Source organism: Anomalospiza imberbis, chromosome Z, assembly GCF_031753505.1.
Source record: "Anomalospiza imberbis isolate Cuckoo-Finch-1a 21T00152 chromosome Z, ASM3175350v1, whole genome shotgun sequence".
Classification (NCBI taxonomy): domain Eukaryota; kingdom Metazoa; phylum Chordata; class Aves; order Passeriformes; family Viduidae; genus Anomalospiza; species Anomalospiza imberbis.
The window spans coordinates 10,095,892-10,119,387 of NC_089721.1; the positions used below are offsets into that span (position 1 = coordinate 10,095,892).

Here is a 23,496-nt window from a genome sequence, read left to right on the forward strand (position 1 = left end):
CCTCTGTCTGGATTAGAGGTTCCATATGCTATGGAAAAGTGAACACCAACTAACCCCATGCTGAGACTACAACCTGGAGCAGAGAGCAGATTTACAGGAGGAAGGGCTTGGGAAGAGGGAGTAATAATTTGTTCTTTGCTGCCATCTCTGCTGATACAAGAACTCAGGGCCACCAACAGAAGATAATAAGAGCCAGGTTAAAACAGTTAAAATGTGGTGATGCTTCACACAGGCACTAGAGCCGTGGTACTTCTTGCAGAGGATGTTGTATGTAATAGAAGTTTTTCAAGGCTGCAGAAGGAGGCTGGATGAGTGAAGTTCATTGGAGGTTACTGATTAGACAAGCCATAAAAACATCTGGAAATGCATTGAATTAAAACCAGTTGGAAGCTGGAAGAGCATTACAAAGAAATCTGATTTATGTTTGACTTATTCCTCCTTAGGCATGTAGGCCCTGCTGAGAGCCAGAACAGGAACTCAGAGCCTTGGTCAAGTTCCTACAGTTCCTAAGAGAAAAATAAATATGCAACATGACTCTACAATTAAATACATATGGTTTTCCTGCACTGCATTTTGGTGTGATTTTGCTGTCCTCAGAAGAATGACTTGTAATTTTCCCTGCAGCACAGAACGAGCTCAAGAAGCATCACAGGCTGTCAGCAGACGAGATCTTTTCTGCCTGGTCTGCAGAAGAGTTTGGTTTATGTATGACATTGAACAATCTGCTCAATAAGGGATGAATTCCCCCCTCTCACTTTTAAGAGCAGGTCAGAATAATGTTGTCACTTAGAACAAATGCCATAAATTGAGTTAATTAGGATTTTTTAAATTGACAGTATAGTTTTGATAGTATAATTTGTGTGTGCCATGAAAAAACACCTCAGTGTGTACGGGCAGCCTCAGCTCTTAACTAGTCAAGTAATAAAAAGTTTGGTCTACTGTCTGTTGATTTCCTAGCAACCTACAAGGAATTATGAAATGCTGGTAGTCCATGCTGCAAGCACAAAGATGAAAGTCCCATCAAAGCATCATACACTGTTATGAAGATACTTGAAAACAACTAATAAAACCAACAACCACACTTTTCACATCAAAGTTTCACGAAATTCACTGCTGGTAAATGCAACACAATGAACTCCAAGGACTCATTGCTTCGATTTGACTCTGAAAGACTGCTGTACCTTTGTGAACAGCATAATAAACAACTTTCAAAGACAACAGAAAACAAAACCAAAGTACTTAAAGCATGAAACAAAAACCAATATTGATCTCTTTCAGCAAGTCAGTGCCTATTGTATAAGCCCACAGTTCTGCAGGCACCTGGAATGTTTAGTCTTCCTTACCCTACTAAATGCTAAAACGGTAGCAGAGAATGGTAGCAGAGAATGGTAGCACAGAAAAATGGTAGCACAGAAAAAACAGTGATGAATATAAATTAAGACAGTGTTATAAGAAAAGAAAGAATTATTCCCATGTGATCACAGAATTAAGAAAACCGCACTTCACTCAAAGTTATAAATAAGAAGGAACATAAATACTGACAAACATCTAAAGGCTCTGCTAGATGCTTTTGGAACACACAGTAATTCTTCTTAGCACACTTGGGCAAGGCAAGAATACAGCTTTTAAGTAAAAACCTATGTGGTTCTTCAGGCACACCCATACCCAAATGGAACAAAACCACTATCTACACACGTGAGAGAACAATCTCTGCCATTTCCAGCACAAACTGCTCAGTAACTTGATTTAGAAACCTCTCAGGATGGCTCACTTCTGATTTGTTTATTATGGGGTTCCTGGCATCTTGCTCTACAAGGTGCAACAGTCCTCACCATGGGACCATGGAAGGCTGTGGATGCCATGCCAACCTGGCATCAGGAACACCTTCCTTCAAGCAGGGATGCTATTTACCACCCCCGGAGCCCCCCAGAACCCGTTACCTGGGTGGGCAGTCCTGCTCGTGGCACTTCTTCTGCCGCCCATTCGGCTGCGTCGCTGGGTCACAGAAGGAGCTTTTGACGGCTCCGCTCCCCCTCCGCACGCAGTGGGCGATCTGCCGCCGCAGCCCTGCCAGAGAGACACACGCACAAAGAGAGGAGCAGTAATCCCCGCGGGCTGGGGAGGAACTGCAGAGATCCCCAGGTACGCGCATCCTTCAGCCATGCCGAAAAGGTTAAGCGGAGATCTTCTGGGTCAGATCAGAGCTCAAGTGACAGATTAGAAAGCACTTTCCTTAATGTATTTGTTAGCGTCAGAAAGGGCTCCTGCAGGCCCTCAAGCAGGTTTAAATGGCTATGAAAGGTTCTTGAGATACCCACAGATGAGGAAACACAGCAGCAATCGGGCTATTCACAGCAAGCCTGGTTTTGCTGACCTTTTCTTTGTTCATTGGGAAGGTGGTTTAAGCAGAACACTAACCAGAGTCACAGAATAATCTTATGACTCTTAATGTGAATTCAACTTTTCAGAAGTTTTGGTACACATTTTGATTGAAATTGATGATGAAAAATGTTTTCTATTTGCTATGTAATTAATGCACAACATTCAGCAAAACAGGCAAAGCACAATGGTGAAGAGACACACAGAAACAACCCACACAAACCATTTGGGTTATTTCCTAACATTTCCATTTATACAAAACCCCACTCATTTAACAGAAAGAAACATGAACCAAAATACTACATTAACGTAGTGTGAATTTAAAGAAAGCCAGTTTTCAAGAGCCTGCTTCCCACATAGTTCTGCAATAATTTGAGGCAGATCTCTTGCTGCAACCCAGTGTAAACAAAAGCACTGCAATATTACAGTTTGAAAGAATGCAATGAGACTGATATAGAGGCATTAAAATAGTCCAAACAAATCTTAAGGACTAAAAAGACTGAAAAATTATTTATTAACTCTCATTCACTGCGCTATTCATTCACAGCAATTAATACACACTGGTAGATCACTGCCTCTCTAGATCTTTTACCTTCCTCCTGGGATGCACAGGGCCTAACAGCACTGTTATCATGACAGCAAGGATAAGTATAAGGCTATTTAGCAGTATGTTTAGGAAACAAGCTTTTCCTTTCCTCAGGCCTCCTAATAACTAGTGTAGGAAACTATGTGGAAGATAAGAACAGCAATCCATAGAAAATAATTGGGAAATAGTAATATATTCCTCTATATACTGATAGGATCATAAAAATGTCAAGGATGGAAAAGCCCTGTAAGATCAACAAATCAAATCATTAATCCTGCACCAACTCAAGAGCACAGAACAGAGTTTTGCATGCATATTTGGGTCATTTCATAGAAACCAATGGAAACCTACATCCCTTATTTTTTACCACCTGAGAACATCAGGTATGTGAGGAAATGCTTTTACTTTTTGATTACTTTCAGACTTATGACTGAGACATATAAAACAATTACTGACTACAGCACAAGATTTGATGACTAGCTGCTCCAGCCAGATGTGAAGGCTGATCTTCTAGAACAGTGATTAGTGTCACCTCTGAAGGAAGATTAAGGTACTGAGGCATTCAAGGGTCCATGGGTCCATGGTGCAGTTGCAAGACTGCAGTAAGCCTGGACATGGTGACATCTTATTCATAGGTGACTTCAAACAAGAGAAAGCGTTTTGTCTCAGCATAGAACTCCCAGGGAGCACGGCTCTCTTTTATGCACTGGAATAAATGTGACTAGAAAATTCAGCAACCTTTCTGCTAGCTGTAAACAAAGCGGAAATGTTTCTGTTACTTTCAAAATCATGGCATGTTGCTGTTCCAAATACAAGCAACAAGAAATCTTTTGCTTTGATAAATTTTTAGTGTCATTTCAGCTGCTGCAATTCATTTAAAAGCCCCTATAAACCTTTGCAAAAGTTTTGTTTCAAAGTTGTACATTCTCATAAAATGACCAGCTGACATCAATGAACCAGTTCATTCTAATAAACAACTTCTTTATGAACATTATGTGAACTCCCACTGTAGTTTCAAAATCTCTGGCAGTTCAGCTCCAAAGTTGGAAGGAATCCTATATGCATATAGCAACACACACATATAGATGTAGGTTTACATGCTATGACATAATGAAATGGTTTTATCAGTTTGAGCAAGTTGAACTAGAAAACACTGCAGAAGAATACAACTAGTCGCTACTGACCCTGACCCAGCAAGTACTTACAGTTATACAACTTAAGTAGATAATATCCTATTTAAGCCACAGATTAAAAATTCTAAATATACTAAAACCTCAGTAAAATTTGAAACCTAAACATTTTTCCCAAAGGGCTTTGAGAGGTAGTGTTTTCCTCCCTTCACCACTTCTACTTCTCTCTGACCTCAATACTGATTAGTTCACCTGATGTGTATTATCTCAGCTTTGTGAAAAAAACATTACAAGTATTTCTGGGAAAGATGGGAGAAACTAAGGAAGATAATAATCAGATCAGAGAATAATCTTAATTTCACTAAATCTGCTCAGAGATTCCTTCTGCTTCTCTGTGACATTTCATCCCTAATGCGGGAGTCTTTAGACATGAGGCTGACGCACACATATCTTGATTTCTCACTTGGTTTGCAAAGAAAGGTACCAGTTCAAAGTCATCTGGGTGCGAAAGGCTTTTGAAAGAGAGATTAAAAATCTTTTTGCCACAGAGATCTCAGTATGGGCTGTAAACAACGGAAATGAAGGATCATAAGAAAGTGTATAAAAGGTGTATGAGAAACATGCATATTTGACTTCAGAGCTCATTTGAACATATCATCATCTCAGTTGTGCACTTAGGTAGTCCACAAGGAGTTCACTTTGTATTTGAATGAGCAAATTATATTCTGTGCATGCACAAGTTATGCACAGAATACAAGTTTTAGTCTTTACATTCTCAGTGCTATAAAACTCAGACACACAACAGTGAATGGAAACAGAGTGACCTTTGTATTCTAAAAACAACACTGAAAGTTTAAGAACACTTGGAGATAATTTTGCAGAGCGGCCTTTATAAAAGTTGTGAAGGATTTAGAGGGCACATAACAGTTAACCCCAAAAAGAATCTTAGAGTTAAGTTCTTTTGCAGAGCTTTGAAAATCTGTCAATTACCGACACTATCTATGGAGAAAAAAACTTCTGATATTGGCTAATATTCTCCCTTAGTTTCAGCTGTGCTTTTTGTTACATTTAATGCCACTAAAAGCTGGTTCTAAGAAACAAGACTAAAGCCTTTAGACAAGGAGAAAGTATTTATACTTGTAATTCCGATATAACCTGTTCCGTGATTATTTAAAGAAGGAGTAATAGGTAGTTGGTCTAGAAAAGAACCTCAGTGACACATTTAAATTAATCTGCATGTAAAACAGCTTACAGGCTCTACCTGCTGTCTTGAAAGCAGGCTCTGGTGTGACAGCTCTTGTCCAGAGGGTGCAGCAGTTTGCAGGACACCAGCATGCACACATTCTGACTGCAAAGCAATTCCTTTCACCATAAAGCAAACAGCAGGAAGAGATTCAACCTGTCCTGCACTGAGGACAGAGAAAGGATTATGACTTTTACTACAAATGATCCCCCCTTGGGTGCTTGTTTGCCATGAACTGGATTGCAATGTAACTACTTATCTATTTTCTACATTGCAAATGAGTATCAGTATTGCAGCGTGTTCTCCTTTTCCCTGCATGCAGCATTAGGTATACTTGCCACAGAAAACCTTGATTTTTCAGAGAGTATTTTTTTCCCATTCAGAAGTGTTACAGAAGACTAGCCAGAGCCTTCTTTGACACTACAATAGGTGGGAGCACATGAAGGAAATTAAGGAAGCCATGAGAACATTTGAATCTTCTATTTCTCCACCGCATGGAGAAGGATATGCATCAGGGCATGGCATGGTCCTACCTTGAGGCCAAGAATGTGGGGGGAAATATGTCCAGAGAGTTGCCCCAGGCTCATTCTGGGAAGAGAAAGCTTCACTGTACAAAGTCATTATTCATCACTGGGACTTCTTCTGGGTACATTTTCCACAGATAAGGAGCTACACCACAGGGCTAAATCATATTTTTTTCTCTAAGGACTGATGAAGATTTCCTGTATCAGTCCATTGCCCTGGCTGTAGCCCAATTTCTTATACCCTAATACAAATATTCTTTCTTGGCTCCAGAAAACATTTCTTTGTATTGTCCTGATTTCTTTGGCCACCAAAGGCAGAAGTACCCTTGGATTTATTGTTGTGTTTTTGGACAGGTCCTGGTTTGCCAAGAGAACAGAAGTCTAGGTAAGGATCATCTTCTCCCACTGGCTGTGGCTGTTAAAGTTAGTTCAGCAGTTCATCTTTCTTGGTCCTCCTTTTTATTCTAAAAATATAGGCTTATTGTTTACCAAATGGTAATTGCAATAATCCTTAAATGCTATTTATGACTAATGTTAGGCTAAATAAATACAGCTTTTTTTATTTAACTCCCTGTAGGTTTATCTTTAATAACACTTGTCCTGCAGCACAGCAGATGATTATCTTGTCTACTTCAGTGCACTTTTATCTTATAAACTTCTCACAACACTTCAAAATGCCAGTGATTTGGTACAACAAGTGTGTTACTGCCAACAGCAATATATTCTGAATCTAAGCAGAGTGAACATTCACATAAAATCAATTGCATCATTCACAGCCAGAAGGAAGTTTTGTGGAAGTCAGTTGGACATTAGAGAGAATTTCTTCACTGAAAGGGTAGTCAAGCATTGGAACAGGGTGCCCACGGAAGTGGTGGAGTCACCATCCCCGGGAGTGTTCCAGAAACAACTGGATGTGGAACTTAGGGCCACAGTTTAAGTGACAAGGTCATGTTTGGTCAAGGCTTGGGACTCCCTGATCTTGCAGGTGTTTCCAGCCTTAGTGGTGCTATGAACAGTGATGCTGGTCCACATCCCAATGGCCCAGAGCACAACCAAACACAACATGAACCTGCAGAGAGCTGCAGGCAGATTGGCATATCAGACTTCCCCACTCCAAGTGATGCACTGGAGCTCTGTGCCAGGATTCCTCTGTTTTCATGAGCAGTGAGTGAGAGAAAATACCCTGACTGCATCATTACATTAGCAAACTACATCCTTCTTTAGACTTGTCCAGTTACTACACTAAATATGTGTATCTCAGAGGAAAGACAGCTACAGGTTTATTAATTTATTTTCTTCTGTCCATGAAGGAAAGCAGAGATCTAGTGAGGTGTCTGTGCCCTTCATGAACTGGGATGCACCTCTTGGTTTCCCTTCCAATTGATGCCAATAAGTCCATAATCTTGTCTGAAACACATGATTTCTACTTATACAAAGGCAGTAAGCCCAAGAAACATCTACTAAGAGTAAAAATGCAGCAAAGAGAGGAAGTCAATTAGTAAATAAAAACTGAAGAAACCTCACATACCACAGTCATCTAAGTAATCCCATGTGGCAGAAATCAAAGCCACATCACAGTTTGTTAGCCAGAAGAGAGTACACAGGGCTACAATTTAGCTAGTGAGAAACAGCTCTGGGAAAACTGCAGCTAATGTAAAAAGAACCTCAAAACAGCCTAACAAACAGTCTACTAACACATTCCCCTCCTCTCACCTTCTTATCACAACAATTTTTATATGAAACATGACTCAGAATAAGGCAGGTATCAGAAATAAAACTTACAGAACACAATCAAGCAAAACCACTTGTTCTGTGCACCTATTTAAAGAAAAAGGTGGGTGTCTCCCCATCAGAAAAAGTTTTGTGCTGAGAGACTCTTCTCAAAAAAAAATTCCAAAAAAAACCCACAACATCTATCTAATCAAGTATACATATATATGAATAAACACACATCTCTATAATATGTTGATTATATATACATAAATATCTTTAAATAATATGTGCATGGTTTTGGGACGGGATATTTTATACTGGGCTTTTAAAAGTTCTTTTTTTAATCTTATAAAATTAGGTCATAAAATGACTTTTGTCTAAACCACTGAAAATGCATAATTTTAGAGTCTGCTCTGGCAGAATAGATTTAAAAATGTTATTCTTGCAATCATCACTACTTTTAGAATCACAAGTGGGTTTGTTACATTTGTTTGTCCTTTTTCTTTTCATCCACAAAGCAGTTAAAAAAGCAGTAATTACCAAAAACCATTAACAATACTCTAGCATTAGAAAAGGTCTTTCTCATATTATTGGTCTGGTTATAACATTGATCTTCTACTCTTCTGTACAGTATTCACACTGTACATAATGGTCAAAGAACAAGCTTATGGTTGTATCTCCAGAATTCTTTTACTGTCCTGTGAAAATCAAGAGCTAATTCAGACAGAAGGCTACAAATCCTTTCCCCCAAGTTCAGACTTCCCTTCACGTACAACCCTTTCGTCACATTTTCAAAATTATTCCCACAATAGATGGATTAAAAAAATTACTAATGTAAAGATTTGGTCTCTTTATCCTTTTGTTGGTTTACTACAAATACTAACTTTATCTCATTGATGTTAGCTAATTCAGAGGAAGTTCTCCTGCTAGCATTTTGTGTGAGTTAACAGAAGCCAACTTCTACACCTGCTGTTAGATCCTACTTCAGAGTCATCATTCTGCTTGTCTGGTTTAATGTGCTGCACAGAACTACAGTATAACTGCTGTGGTACCCCAAGCTATTGCCAAACTGGCAAACACATGGAAGTTCTCAAGACTAATTGCAATTAAGTAATTACTGAGCAATGCACAAAAAAGACTTATTGCTCGTAAAGGCAGAACAGAAATGAAGAACATTTTTTGTAGTTACTATATAGAAAAGACTTAACAGGGAAACAGTAGGTCATAAATTTGTATTGCTGGCAAGAAGGGCTATGGTGAACAGTATTAACAAAAAAATTATGAGGGCAGGAAAACTGTACCTTCTTATTTTGGTTCGCAGAAGCTGAGAATTTCAGGGCAGGTGTTTTAGAAACCTATTTGACTTACATGTAATTTTAAAAATGCTTATTTAGAAGTCAAAATACATTATTCACAGAATCACAGAATGGCTGGGGTTGGAAGGAACCTCTGGAGATCATGTAGCCCAACCCTCCTGCTAAAGCAGGATCTCCTGAAGCAAACTGCACAGGATCACAATCAGGCAGAGTTTTAATGTCTCCAGAGAAGGAGACTCCACAGCCTCTCTGGGCAGCCAGTTCCAGGGCTCTGCCACCCTTAAAGTAAACAAGTGTTTCCTCACATTATTTTTGTAACCATGTGATCTGATTTCCCACCAAATGCAGATTAAAGAACATTACCTCTTTGAGGTCTACGTCTGTAATGAAGGCAAACAGTAAGAGAAAAAGGAAGTGAGGAATTACCTCTTCCACAGGTAACACTGCAGGCTGTCCACTCTCCATATTGCCAAAAATACTCTGGGTCTCCAATCTCATTCTCATTACTTTCTTCTTTGCGTACAGTGTATTCGTACTCGATTCCAGGGTTAGTTTCTTGAAAAAGCAGCTGGAGAGTGTGGGTTTATTATTTGTTTAATTAATAATCTACTAGTCAAAAGCTTTCAAAGTGTGAAACTATAATTATTAAAACTGCCCATAAAGTCTGCTACCAGTTCAGAGAAGCAGACTTACAAAATTTCCACTTCTTTGTTGACAGTGGCATACATGAATTTTTCAAAGACACAGCTGTTTACCATGCATTTCTGCAAATACAGGTGGGAATAAATGGGTCACCATAATTGGTATTCTACTGACTAAAAGAAAAGAACCATCCAAAGCATCCCTATGCTGTTGATTAAGAGCTATTGCCTATCCCCATTATTAATTATAATTTTAGTATCTTCTGAAATAGCTGTTACAAAACAACCATTAAGTCAGAAAATTACAGATGCTATTCAGACAGTGCCTTAATATTATTTTTCAGTGTTTATGAATTAAGAAGAAAAATTCCAGCTGAGAAGGGGCACTCAAGAAATTTACCTGAGAGACAGAAAGTAAATATCATCAAGGGAAAAATATTTTAGCCATGAACTTTTACTCTTCTTCCCAGTTGTACTAAAAGTGAAGTCTGAGCACTCATTACTTTTGTCTTCTCACCAGACATTCAAAGTGTGAAAGTTGTCTCCCATCAAACCCCTAATACAATTCTTTTGATTGCATGGTGGATACACATGCAAACAAGCCATGAGAGATACTTCCAAAGATCAATGGGCCACTTCCAAATTATTTTTTCAGAACTGACAGAAGCTGGTTATGTTTAAGTCAGAATCCATGAAGTAACGTAAAAGAAACGAAAGAAATCAGCCTCTGTGAATGTTAAATGGGTGAGTTTCATTGACCATAAGCAATTAACCCATCTGTGTAATGCTGTATGCTTTTCTTGCTATGTGTAAGCTGTCAGCCGTCCCTAGCTCTCACTGTGCACAGCCTCATATCCGCTCCCTTTTTGTGACAACTTCTTTTTCATCTGGATCTGGTTCACATCACAGCCATGTGTTGGTCAAATTTGGTACAAGAGATAAGAAAGTTTGGGCAAAGGACTGACCATCTACAGGCAACAGGATCCCTGTCCTAGTGGCAGCACAGGATTTAACAAATGTGCAATACAGGACTTGTGTTCTTAGGCAGGATGAACAACCCTAAAGAGCAAAGTACTTATTTCTCTCCAAAAGAGCTCAACTGTTTGTTGTTTTTGTTTGTTTGTTTGTTTGTTTGTTTTTTTTTTTCAAGACAGCACATTAATAGAGCTTTATATACCAACATATTTTCCCAGCCCCACTTCCAGGGCCCCAGCATATTCTGCTGTCATGCAAGTGAGCAGGTTCTGCTCCTGATCTCTTGTTTACCTGAATCCAAATTGATTCATTGGTGGGTCCTGGAGCAGTCAGATTTTCTAGATCCCCTGTTCTGTCATACTGAAATACTGTGCCTGCCACTTTGTATTCACCATTCCACTGGATGATAAAGCCTCCATTCAGGTAGTATTTTTCTGGATCTTTGCTTCGCATAGCAAGGAAATTTCCTGATTCTGTAACTTCCATGACTTTGATTCCTCTTGCACCTTTTGGAATTAGCCCAATATCAACATATCCTAAGAGACAAGAAAAATTTATGTAGGTGAACAACAAAAATGTCACTGCATTGTACTTATTTGTAAGATGATTAAAACACCAGCTTTGCTTGAAAAAAATACACAAATGTGCTGTCACAAAGCTTGTATTTCAGTTTGTTAACAGTGTGACTTTCTAAGTCAAGGTTTCTAGTATCAGTTGGGGAATAGTGTTTAGTCAATGCCAGTGGCATTTAGAAGGGATGAGGAGATGAATGACTTTCAGAGCTGTGTCAGGGGAAATCGACTCCACACTTGAGCATCAACATTTCCATAACCATGCCCGAGGGCTCTGGCATACTGTAATCTGGAGAAATGCCAGGGAATTCCTGCAAGTTAACAGCCTGTTGTGGGAAAGGTTTTTTTCAATTCGCAAAGAACATTTTCATCTGCACCCAAGGTACAGGTATGCACAGAATTCCATGTACCTTCTCTTAAGGCTTTTAACTTCTCTGTTGTAAGGCATTTAACTGCCTTACAACAATAATAACAAAATAATGTAATTCAAATGCCTCAAATTACTACTATAAATTCGGCACACTTTTGTAAACTACCGATCTTCATAACATAGTTCAAGGGCTCTTCATGGGTAGTTATCTGTTTAGAGATTTTTGGTCTGTGTGTTAAGAATGACCCAAAGCATCTATTACAGAATTTTGTTCACATCACAGGCAGTATGCGATGACTCTGTGCTTCTCACCTTACAGGAAGCTGCTGTTGTTGTTGCTACTAAATTGTAAAAACAGGAAGTTCACACAGATACTTGAACACAAACACAGGTAGCTTTCTTGTTATTGACCCTAGCTGAGCTCTAGAAATTGGAGAGATGACATTCTTACAAGCTGGTGCACTGGGAGTGTGAGTTGCCTTTTGTGCTGGTTTACTTCAAGACTGGAACATGAGTTCCCCAGTTCTCATCACACCTTTCTGAGGTCATGAATTAAATTCTGAGAGTCACATCCTGTTCACCTTTTTTTGTGAAATGAGCTTATCACCTTTGACTTATCTCACATGAGTGAGATAAACCACACTGGGCATGTTAAGCAATCTTCAGTATCAATGTTCTTCTCCTACCAGAACTATTTATGTGCTGCACAACAACCTGCTGCTGTAAATAAGTGCCCGAGAATCTTTAACATCTGATTTTCTTTGCAGCTCTTTTGTGGAGTAATAAATAATGGTTAAAATGTCCTATGCTGCTTATGGTACAAAACAGAATCTGTCTACTTCAGGTCTTTCCTAATTAGATTGATACATAATTATATATATGGATTTCCAGTGATTGATGTTTAAGAAGTAGCATTTTTTGAATGTTACCTTTTGCAAATCTCCTTGACTGACTGTGGAAATACAAACATTTTTTCCTAAGTGAATCAGTTTTTTCTAAGTGAATGAAGTAAGAAAATCTGAAAGCTCACTGAATGACTTCTATTATTCAGGAAATCAGTGGTCTAGGTCAACTGTAAGTAACCAAGTCTAATGATTCTCCCAAATGTTCTATTCATTCAGTGAAGACATGTTACAAACACAGTGAGTGATTATGTAACTAAAGGCTTGATTAGAAGACATACTTACAACAAGGACAAATGGACAGCATGAAAAATCTTAATTATGCCATATCCTGGCAGCTTGGCTTTGCAATGTTGGTGTCCTTTTACAGTAGGGTTGGGTTGGTGTTTTGGGGTTTTTTTTCTATTTAATTAGAATAACATTTGTTCAAAACACAAAGCATAAAAACTATACGACAACTTGTATCCTATTACAATAAAAAAACCTGTATATGCTTTCAAGATTTTTGCATAGTTATTTTTGTCTGAATCACCTGCTGCTGCTTATAAACCTTATTTTAAATGTATTGCAACTGTCTGGTAAGGGAAGTTACAATTTGCTCAGTGTATCATCTTCTGCCTTCTGTCTCTACCCTGGCCCTCCCCACCAGCTAAATTACTTCCTGATTTCCCAGAGCCTCTTGCTGATTCCCAATAAACATTATCTGATTTTGAAAGGAAAGCTAATCAGCAGCAAGCTTTTGAGCTTGTCACTCAACATAATAAATTTTTGTTTTAAAATTCTGTGGATGGTGTTTAGGTAATTGTTCCTGGTTATGTGGTCTCATTTGATAACGATCTAGAGATCCAAGATTCAATAACAGTCAAAATGTCAGCTGTCTACACACTGGGCTCATTAAATCCTGGAGCAACCTTATTGTGGGTGCTTCTGCACACCTGTGAACTGGCAGCCCTCAGATGCTATTAATCCTTCCCTGTTTCCTTAAAATTAAATCTACATGCTCCCAAAACAGACATGAACAAATTAATGAAACCTTTGCTGAATGCACAGCTCTACAAGGACTGAAGAACTTGTTTCTCCTTTCCCAATTCATTGGAATTCTCCAATTCCCAACTCAGGCCATTAGCACAGCATTGCAGATCAAATGATGACCAGATCTGATTACGCACAGAACATGCTTTTTTTTCTGGCAGAAGCATGATTCACTGAAACACCCATTTACAATTTCCCACACAGATGATCACTCAGTTTTCAATGAGAAGCACTTTAATCATTTTTACATAAAGAAATTACTTCACCAATGGAAGAATTTAAAGGAAGAACCCATATTACCAAATCCTTCACTTTGATTAAACATCATCTTCACTGTATGACAAGCAGAGCCATCTCCCAGGCAAACTCCACACTGGTCTTCTGTTGCATTGGAATTTATCTCATAATCACAGCCAACAGCCTAGAAGGAAAAACAGTATCAGAATAAATGCAGCCTCCACAATGAATTACTGAGTGCTCATCTATCACTGCACTTCTGAGCAGGGGAGTAGTCTATATCCTGTATAGTGTATTACACCAAGGTGAAAAACAAACAAACAATAAACATCACCATGTCACAAAACATACAGTAGTGACCAGTCAGTTGAGACAGAAATGTGCCACCCAAATGGCCTCATTATCTGGGACTGGGCACTACATCTAGGATTTGTGCCTGCTTTCTTATGTCATAGAGCCATCCACAGGTTCCTGGGAATACAATGCAGTAACAGAACTGAAAGCCCTGCCAGCTTTTTGTGGCCATCTCACAGCACAGAACATCTACTACAGTCAACCCCCTGGCATGAAGAAACTTTTCAGCAGGCATCAATGACTCTCTAGCTTGCCAACATAGGGGCGTGGGTCCAGATACAGTGGGTCAAGTCATTAAAGTTCTAGTAAAAACTGATTTTCCAGTTTATGCTTGCAACAGGGAGAAAGTCAGGGAAAAAGTATTCATCCAGAGTCAGGAAAAACCTTCCATGCCCAACCCAAAAATTCTCTGCTCTAATGTCTTTAAATTTCAACAGAATTTGCATTTGGTTTTGGGATTTTTTTTCTGCCTCTATTCAAACACAAGCAAGATGGCAGAACGCAGCATGAAGTCCAACACTTAGTGGTTGCTAATAGTATCTAAGATACCTGGAGGCCTGTGATACAGATGAATAGCCCGAAGTCTGGTAGTATGTCAAGGTTTTGTCTTGGTTTGAGATAGGGTATACAGTATCAAAAAGTCACCCCAAGACAGGTTTTCTCCGCTGATTTTTCTCAAAATAAGCTTTCAGGTGCTATACCTGCCAAACTGTCTAACACCCTCTTGATGTATGAAAATCTGATATATAAACCTCTTTTGATGTTGATTTTATTTTACCTTCAGTACATCAGCTACTGTATTTTTCTGCAAGATTCTGAAAGGAAAATCCATCTATTAGACTAACTGAAGTATACAGGCTCCTGTATTCTCTAGTATTTTTCTATTTTCAGCTTAAACACGTGAACATTTGTCTACGTGCCAAGGATTTAATGAACAATTAGAGAAACTGTGAGAAACAGAAGCAAGGAAAGACCTCAAGCTACAGATGGTGCCAAACTGCATCACTTAAAAGAAGATTAAAAAAAAAGATGCATCCATCACTTACTACCAATTCATATCCAGCACCTTTCACACCAACTCTGAAAAGTCACAGCCATGTCAAAAGGTTCTGCAGCAGCCTTAGCTTTTCCCTCCTTTCAGTGAAGGCCACTTTCAAAAAATGAAAGGTTTTGTAATGTCTTGCACATAGACAGATCCTGGCACCAAGGACCACACTTATGAGCAGTACAGAAGGTTACAGAGATAACAATATGTCAGCAAGGTGACTAACCTTCTGCCTCCAAGTATGCAGCTATTTGACCAGGGATGGATTTAATCGACTATTCAGAATACACAGATGCCACTGCTACACTAACAGGATGTTTCTTAATCTTTCTGGGAGTTCAGATCTGTCTCTTCACCAGTTTATCTTTAACACTTCCTAATAACTTAGAGAGGCTAAAGCGTTGCTGTTTTCTAAGCGATGCATTCCACAGTACATCTACTGCACTATTAGTACATCTGTTAATCACCTGCAAACAGTGAAGTCATAGTTATCTGGCCTATTATTAGACCAGAGAAATAATAAGACACTCTGTAGAATCATAGAATTTGAAGATTATTTTCTATACTATGCACATATATACTTTAACAGAAAGGTGGGTAAAGTCTGAAGATGGAACTCTTGTGCTTTTTGCTTTGCTATTAGAAAATATGATTAATGACTGCTGGGAGCTTATATTTTGAACTTCTCTAAAAATTACTTGTCTTCAAATTGTACATTTTTTGCCAAATTATCATATTCATATTTTGGAAAAGGCTTCTGTCCTTCTTTATTTACTGTGCATTCTTGTTTGAGAGGCTGCACACAGAATTAATTTATCTAGTTCACACTGTCAATCAGATACTTTGAAATGAACATCACTGAGCATATTTCCCTTCCAAGTACTGTGTGGTGTTAAAACCCCCAACGGTTTAACTAATTAGCTCTGATTAGAACAGCTGCAGCCCTGGCTCTAACTGAGATGGCAGCAACACAGTATCATCACTTCCCTGCCTTTGGGATTGGCAAATCAGTGCTTCTGCACGGGCTGTACTCCATCAGCTCTGTCACAATCAGCTCAGATCTTTCCCACTTGACCATTTCCTTTAGCGACAGGTCAATGGCATCAAAATATGGCATCACTGTGATGTGAAGGGAATCCCTTTGTCCCTTCCAGTAGCAGCAGCAGTTTGTATTTCAGGGTTCTTCTGATATATGAAACAGTTTCTATCTGATCAGATATGAGCCTCATCTATACATGCAACATTCCTACACATTCCTGGGTTTTGGAATACCCAAGAATGAGGCAGTGCAATTTACTCTGCTACAGTAAATAAAGCCTTTGCTTTATTCCCCAGCCCTGGGGTGCTGCTGGTGTTGCCATGACCTTCACATCTAACAGCAGGGCCTCATCTTACAAAGCCATTAAAAACCATCACAAAGCAATATTTTCATGTGTCAGAATAAACAGCATTAATTTACTCCAGATACATTTCCATGAACTTCAATTTCCAGACCATGTTTTCCTTTATCACTCCAGTGAATACCACATTATTTTTGCCATCCATTACAATAATTTCAAGATGCTCCATTCTTCTTTTTACTTGCTTTCCTCTTTATTCTTATTCTTGTGGATGCATTTGCTGCATTTTCTAAATATGCCTCAAACTTTCCAGAAGGTCAATATGACCCATTAATGTGCACTTACAGTCCAGAACTAGATGATACTTAAGGTCCATTTTGACCTGAACTCTATGATGAATTCCTGACAAGCAGTTGCTAAAGGGGTTCTGGAGACTAATGCAGGTTATAAAGCAGGAAAGAATATTAGCAGCAATCAGGATCTGATATTTTTAACTTGTGCACCCTTTGCCTGTGAACCATGCTGTGTTACAGGAATCACTGTGTGCCGGGGCATGGGCAACACACCTTAGCTTCCCTGCAGCCCTTTGGCATTGTCCCACTCACCAAGAGCCTTTTTTAAAGTATCTGAGATCAGCTTTGTTTCTGGTCACAGCACACAGTGCAGAGGCAGATGTACTGACCTGAACTGCCCGGCTGAATTACAGGAAGGATAAACAATTTATTTCCTGCTGCTCAGTGACTAAAGGGAAAACAGACAGAGATATTGGCCTTTTTCCATTTCCAGAGGGAGAGGCTTTTGTGTCAGACTGGCAGTGGGGTGCAGATACAAAAAGTCCTTGCTGTCACTGAAGGGTATGGTCTTGAAGGGACATACTGCTTGAATATCCATTATGTGAATGCTATACTGAACTTTAAGGTCTTCCCTCCTTTTGTCTCCCCCACTAAGTCTTCAAATATAGAAATCATGTTTACTTCATGCTGGCCCTGACATTGCCTTGAATGGAGAGAAACGTGTCCTGATGTCAATAATTTATCTTATAATTTGTCTATATGGGTCTGAATTAAATGTCCTGTTGGACTAGCAGTGGGAGGAGAAAGCTGAACCACAGTGCAAAGCAGTGAAGTTACTGAACAAAAATCCAAGCTATGTAATCTGCTTTTCAGTAAGAGAAAAAAATGGTTCCTTCCCTACTACACAGCTGTGCAATTCTCCAGTACAATGTCAGTCTCTCACAATCACAACAGTGAATTACCACAGATTTGCATCACTGAAGGTCACTTAGGCCTATCAAAATTCTGTGCGGGAGATGAATGCCTGCTAGAAACATCAGAAATACCAGATCCTCCACCCTCAGCATCTGCGCACTCCAGAGCAAAGAACGTGTAAGCCTTCACTTTTAGATGATGTGATGGCTTGTACTTAATCAAAAATCCCCATTATCAGTGCTAAACAACCATATTATGTTGGCAGTATCTTCATTCATTAACACTGGGGGAAAACTGACTCACCTAGTAAGAATTAAGAGTGCAGTTGTGATGTATAATTTAAGCACAGGAATATAGGCTATGTGCTTTAAAGATCTCCCAAATAAAAGGGGGAAAACAACAATTGAAAAATGAGAGCTAAGGCATACAGTAAAAAAAAACAAACTAGTCATACATGGCTTTGCTGGCCCCACGTTGGGCTTCTCTCTGGGGGCTCCCCTGACAGGGAAAGCCCTCCTTCAGCAGTTCTTGCATGCAGGGAAAAACAACACAAAAATGGCCTCAGATGTACAGTTTCAAGGTCTTTAAAGGCTGAACTAAAACTAAACTACCCAATTAAGAAATGACACCTAAATTATTTTCCCTTTTAACCCAGTAACTGATCCCTCAAGACCTGCAATGCGGACTTTTCTGTCCAATTGCAAGATATGACCCAAACCCGTGAAGATGAAGGAAGAAGAAGGAAGAAAAAGAACAACCTGCCTCTGCCCTAAAACCTCCATCTTGCTCCATATCCATTACTATATCCTAAAAACCTAAACTCTAAGTTTTCCACCCTGTGATATTACACACTTCTAACCAACTACACACCTGTAATCCCAGTGCTATTTAATCAATTTTGGCAGTCGTCTCCACAGCCTCAGGTCAAATGCAGTGCTTTCTTGCAACTCTGTGCCTTTCAGCACAAAAAGTTTAAAATTCTCAGCATCCAGGATTCCAACAGTCATAGTATAGCTTGATGATTTGAGATTAAGTTATTGACAGATCTTGTCAGATTTCCTGACAGAATTCTTCCGTGGAAGGTCAGTGTTGAGAGAGGACCCAGCTATTTTACAGGCCAGGCCTTAAAATGAGTTAACAATTTTAGCTTGTCTTTGAATTAACAAGTTCTAAAGGAATACCATGCAAACAACACACCACTGTAAGCCTTCCTCCAGCACTGATGCACAGGCAGCACTACCAAAAAATTAGGAGATACTGGATAAATTAAAAGGACCAAGTGAATCAGTGCTCTGTCTGTACCTACTTCTCACTTGAAGATGCACATTGTGGCTTTGTCAGGCCAGCTTGGAAAGCATCCAGTATACCTCAGTAGCTAAAATGAAGCATCTCAATCCACATTTAGCCATCAAAGAAAGACCAGTTTCTCTGATTGCTCTGAACAAATTCATGACAAAATGCAAAATCAGACTAAAATCAGATGAATTTAGAAGATGAAGTTCTTTATTGGATCAATCTATCTTGTTTTGACATACCCAGTAGGAAAACTCTTAACTTATTTGATAAAAAATAGCTACTGTAGCAAAACTCTGAACTTACTTGATAAAAAATAGCTACACTACACACCAATCACATGTGAGCAATTTAGATAATAGACCTAATATCTTACTAATTTAATTTCTTTCTCAATTTCAGACCAAAGTGAAGTGTTATTTTCATACTCAGGACAAATGTGAAGTGCTCTTATGAGATACAGTTCTGAAAACCAGAACAGCACTTTAACACTTGTGAATGTCTTTTCCATATCATTAGCAACATGTTGCAATCAAATGACCACAATGATGTGCCAGACTAATTATATTAAAAGCATTTCCAGATTTATTCTCCAGGACCTGTAATGTATCTATTGTGTTTAGCTAGCTGGACTCAAATACTGGTAGATTAGATGAAGATATATGAAAAAGCTTCTCCTCAGATGTTGTGCTGGGTACCTATTTCAGATGAAAGCATGCTATCTTTGAATACTGTGAGCTATTTGGGTTACCTATTCATCATTTGGTCTCACTTTGCATGGCTATATTGTTCATTCTGTGATCCTGACTCCAAATTAATCTGTTTGCCAGGAGATGTGAAGCAGCAGTCACCATGTACAACACTGACAGCACCTTGGAGGGAATTTCTCAGAAACGCTTTGGGTCCACAGAACTGTTAATGTTGAAGTGTATCTGAGCTCCACAAACCACAATTAGATTAGCTTCTCTTTCACCTCTGATCTCCCAATTTGGATTCACTGAGTCTTGCTATCTCTAAAACAGGTCTAAATCTGAGCTGCCACAGGCAAGTTTTCAATACAGAAAGCATATGGAAACTAAAATTAATCATAGTGATCCCAGTCCAGCTGGGCTGGAAATCAGAAAATGAATGTTTCACAAGGACAGCCTTTCTGAATTTGGTGTTCGGTCTCTTCCAAGTGAAGGTCAAAAGCACTGCTATGGTATGCAACATCTACTATATGTTTCAATATGCTGAAGATATGATTCATTCTGGCTTGAACCGTTCAAAGGCCCATCCTGGCTCTCAGCAAAGTTAAGCAGGATCTCTTCACTGTGAACTTGAGCAGGGTCTTGGTAACTGCTTTTCATAAATGCAAATATTGCAAGGAAAGTTTAAAACACATCTTTTATTACTGGTCTCTGAGGCACCGTCATTCTAACAAAATAAGAAGTTTAAAAAGTGGGTGTACCAAACACCCTCTGTATTAAAAATGGGAAGTTTCTATCACTAGAAGTATTTCAGAAAAGAATGTGAAAAACGACAAAAAAGGAATATAATTTTTAAAGTGATGAAACAGACAACTTCTTGAAGTCCTTTCCACTTACATTTTTATACGATTAAGTGGCTTGGGGCATACAACTCCCATACTGGATAAGCTAATTTAGTTTCCACAAATCACCAAGTCCTGCTTTTATTTCCAAAGATGCTAAAGGCAAAAAAAGCTATTAGGCTTCAAGGAGGTACAGGACAAACCCTCAATTTGAAGAAATAAACCACAGATGTAAATACATCCTCTACAAGTAAAGTACTCATTTTATTTATATGGAAGTGACTAAAAGCAATGCTAAGACTGGGGAGGTTATAGAATTCACAGAGCACTCCTTCAAATGCCATACAGACACACACATCATCCTGGAAATCTGCTACCAGCACATAAAATATGCAGAGACCATTATACTTATTCTTCAATGCACAATATTATTGAGCCATATACTCTGCCAATTATCTCATTGTATAACATTATTCAATTCAATGATGTAAACTAAAATAATTTTTATTGCTCTCAACTGCAAAGTCTGATCCTATTAAAAGACAGCTCAGAAGAGCTACACATATATGGTTAAATTACATTTTCATAAAAAACCCCATGGACAGCGATGACACCAATTACAACCCTAAAGCTACAAGACTTTGTGAAAACTTCTAATCAGAAACAGATTTTCTTGAACTGATGTTTAAAAATAGTGGGGAAAAAAAAACAGAGGATTTAAAAGGCACCAAAAGTAATCGCAGTCAGTCAAAAAGACTCATTAAAAAGGGTGGAAATTACTCTTATGCCTACTTGGAAATCTTTTGCTATAAACTTGCTATAAAATGTGATAAAATGCAGTACTTGGCCTTGATCCTACCAAAAACATGGTTAAGCATTTTCCCATAACTTTTCCAGATTAAATTGTAGAGAAAGAAACATGCAAACATACCCAATACCTTACACATGCCATTAATACAGATATCTCGGCTGTGCCTTCCTTCAAAGCAAGGAGTGCCATCAGTGACTGCATCAAGCATCTTCTCTGAAAAATGGCCATCTATTGGGCGGCAGTGGAGCTCACAGGGGTTTGCTGAAAGGAAAACAAGAACGCTCACTCAGACAACACACCAGTAGGACACTGAAGTGCAATGCACAGGGTCTTTGCTGAACTATTTGCTCACTTTCCCTGCCATTTGCCAGAACTGGCAGTATTAGAAGAGTTGAGCAGAGCCAGGGTGGCACAGGCCTGAGAAATAGCACTTATGGATTTGTGGGAAGCAGCTGGAGGCTGGTCCCCTCACACCTGCGTGCTCCCTGTACATCAACAGCCACTGCTGAGTGAGGCTGCAACGAGGCCATCACTGTGACAGAGAAATGGATGGGAAACCAGCAAATCCAGCTGTCACTAGAGAAGGGGTGGGATTACCAAGGACACTGAAAGAAAGTTTTCCATCAGATGGTTACTGAGTAATTTCAGAGGTAATTTAAACTTTTCATCGCTGCTGTCAGCCTCTCTCAGAAAGCAGCCAGCTGCCTGCTTCTGATCTGATGTGTCATTATCATTTTCATCTACCTGTTGGCACTTAATAAATAATCTCAAACTTTTTTTTTTTTTTTCTGCTTGACAACTTATGAAATAGGGATAATATTGCAAGTCAGACAGACTCAGGCTATTTTCAGATAGATGTCCCACAGAAGCAATAGGGAAGAGAAAAGCTATAGCAAGAGCAACAAGTGGCCTCTGAAACAAGATTTTCTGTGATGGATCAGGGCCTTAATCTATTCCATCTATGGAGTGAGAAGAGCCAAACACCAGCCTCCCTGTCTCACTGACACTGGCCTTTGTGAATGGGAAATCTTGAAACTGAGACATCAGAGAGACAAAAGACACAAGTCTGATAAATAAATTGTGTGCATGGGAGATGAGTTAGAGGAGAAATTAGGGTCAAAGCAAGGACTGACATAATCCCTGCCTTTGTAACACTCTCTGAAAACTCTGCAGTGGAACCAGAACTATCTGCCTGAATTAAAAATCATCCACTATCATATTAATGAAGGACACCAACACAAGACTTGTCTTCAGGTCTTGGTCTATTCAAAGACCCTAATCTTGCCCAGCACTAAAGCAATTTGCTCATGCTCAGCAACCTGAAATGCTTTGCTGAGAAAAGCAGTGGGCCTTAAACCCACCAGCCAGTAGTGACTTCAAGGCACCATTATTTAATAATTTTAAAACTATCTCCCTTTGTGCTGCAGAGGTGCTAATGCTGAGTTTTATCCCGTGCCTGACAGAAGCTGCTTCCTTGGTCTCAGAGGGATGCAGGTTAACTATAAGCCTTCCACATCCTGGCTCATGAATTTATTTTTATCTTTTCCTCCTTTACTGGCTTTGTTTGTGCCCAAGAAAGGACTGTGTTTAAAGAAATTTTTGGTAATGAGAGAAATACAATCTTTTGTTAATGCAAATAAACTAATTAATTTCCAACAAAAGGATTTATCCTTTTGAAGGAGGAAAATTTGCTCTTATTACCCTGGTTTGTACAGCACCAGCATTCACACAACACCACAGAGGTGACTGCAACTCTCCCCCTCAAAGTTCTTGCAGATTAAGAACTGAATCCTGCAAAGCCTGGGCTTTGGTACTGTGAATCTCTTTTGTGTAAACAGAAACACTGCAGAACTGGGAACAAAAACAAATTAAAAAAAAAAAAAAGACAGAACACTAAAGGAAATTCAAAACCTTAATGAAGGCTTTCCCCCCCACCTCTTGTCAGTGGAGCTAAAATGACATCTTAGGTCTGTCACCAATGTGAGCTTCTGGCTTCTCAAACAAAAATACCTTCACAAAGTGCAACACTGATGAGACCCAGAGCACATGCATGGACTGACCATGATTATACAACTGGTGGAATTACAGCTGATGTGAATTGTGTTCAAGAATATCAGTGGAGGTGGAGATAAAAAAGTTTTTCAGGCAAGAACATGAAGTTTGTAATCCTCACCAACTCTCAGCCCTCTTTGAAAGCTGCCAGCCATAACACCCACCAGTTGCTTTGATAAGAGCTATCCTGGTAAGTGATACAAGTGATTTTAATTCTGTCTGCAGAATTCTTTTTATGGCAG

At 39.1% G+C, this 23,496-nt stretch overlaps 1 protein-coding gene across 2 annotated transcripts in view; it reads right to left on the reverse strand.

Annotated features, from left to right (window-relative positions):
- Window positions 1-23,496, reverse strand: part of ADAMTS12 (ADAM metallopeptidase with thrombospondin type 1 motif 12) — a 144,600-nt gene that overhangs the window by 22,853 nt on the left and 98,251 nt on the right. For both annotated transcript variants that reach the window (XM_068176960.1, XM_068176961.1), the window contains 5 exons: window positions 21,330-21,463; window positions 13,684-13,804; window positions 10,799-11,043; window positions 9,318-9,459; window positions 1,941-2,067 (listed from right to left, as the gene is read on the reverse strand). In XM_068176960.1, coding sequence (XP_068033061.1) covers window positions 1,941-2,067; window positions 9,318-9,459; window positions 10,799-11,043; window positions 13,684-13,804; window positions 21,330-21,463 — 769 coding nt within the window. The remainder of the gene's footprint in view (window positions 1-1,940; window positions 2,068-9,317; window positions 9,460-10,798; window positions 11,044-13,683; window positions 13,805-21,329; window positions 21,464-23,496) is intronic.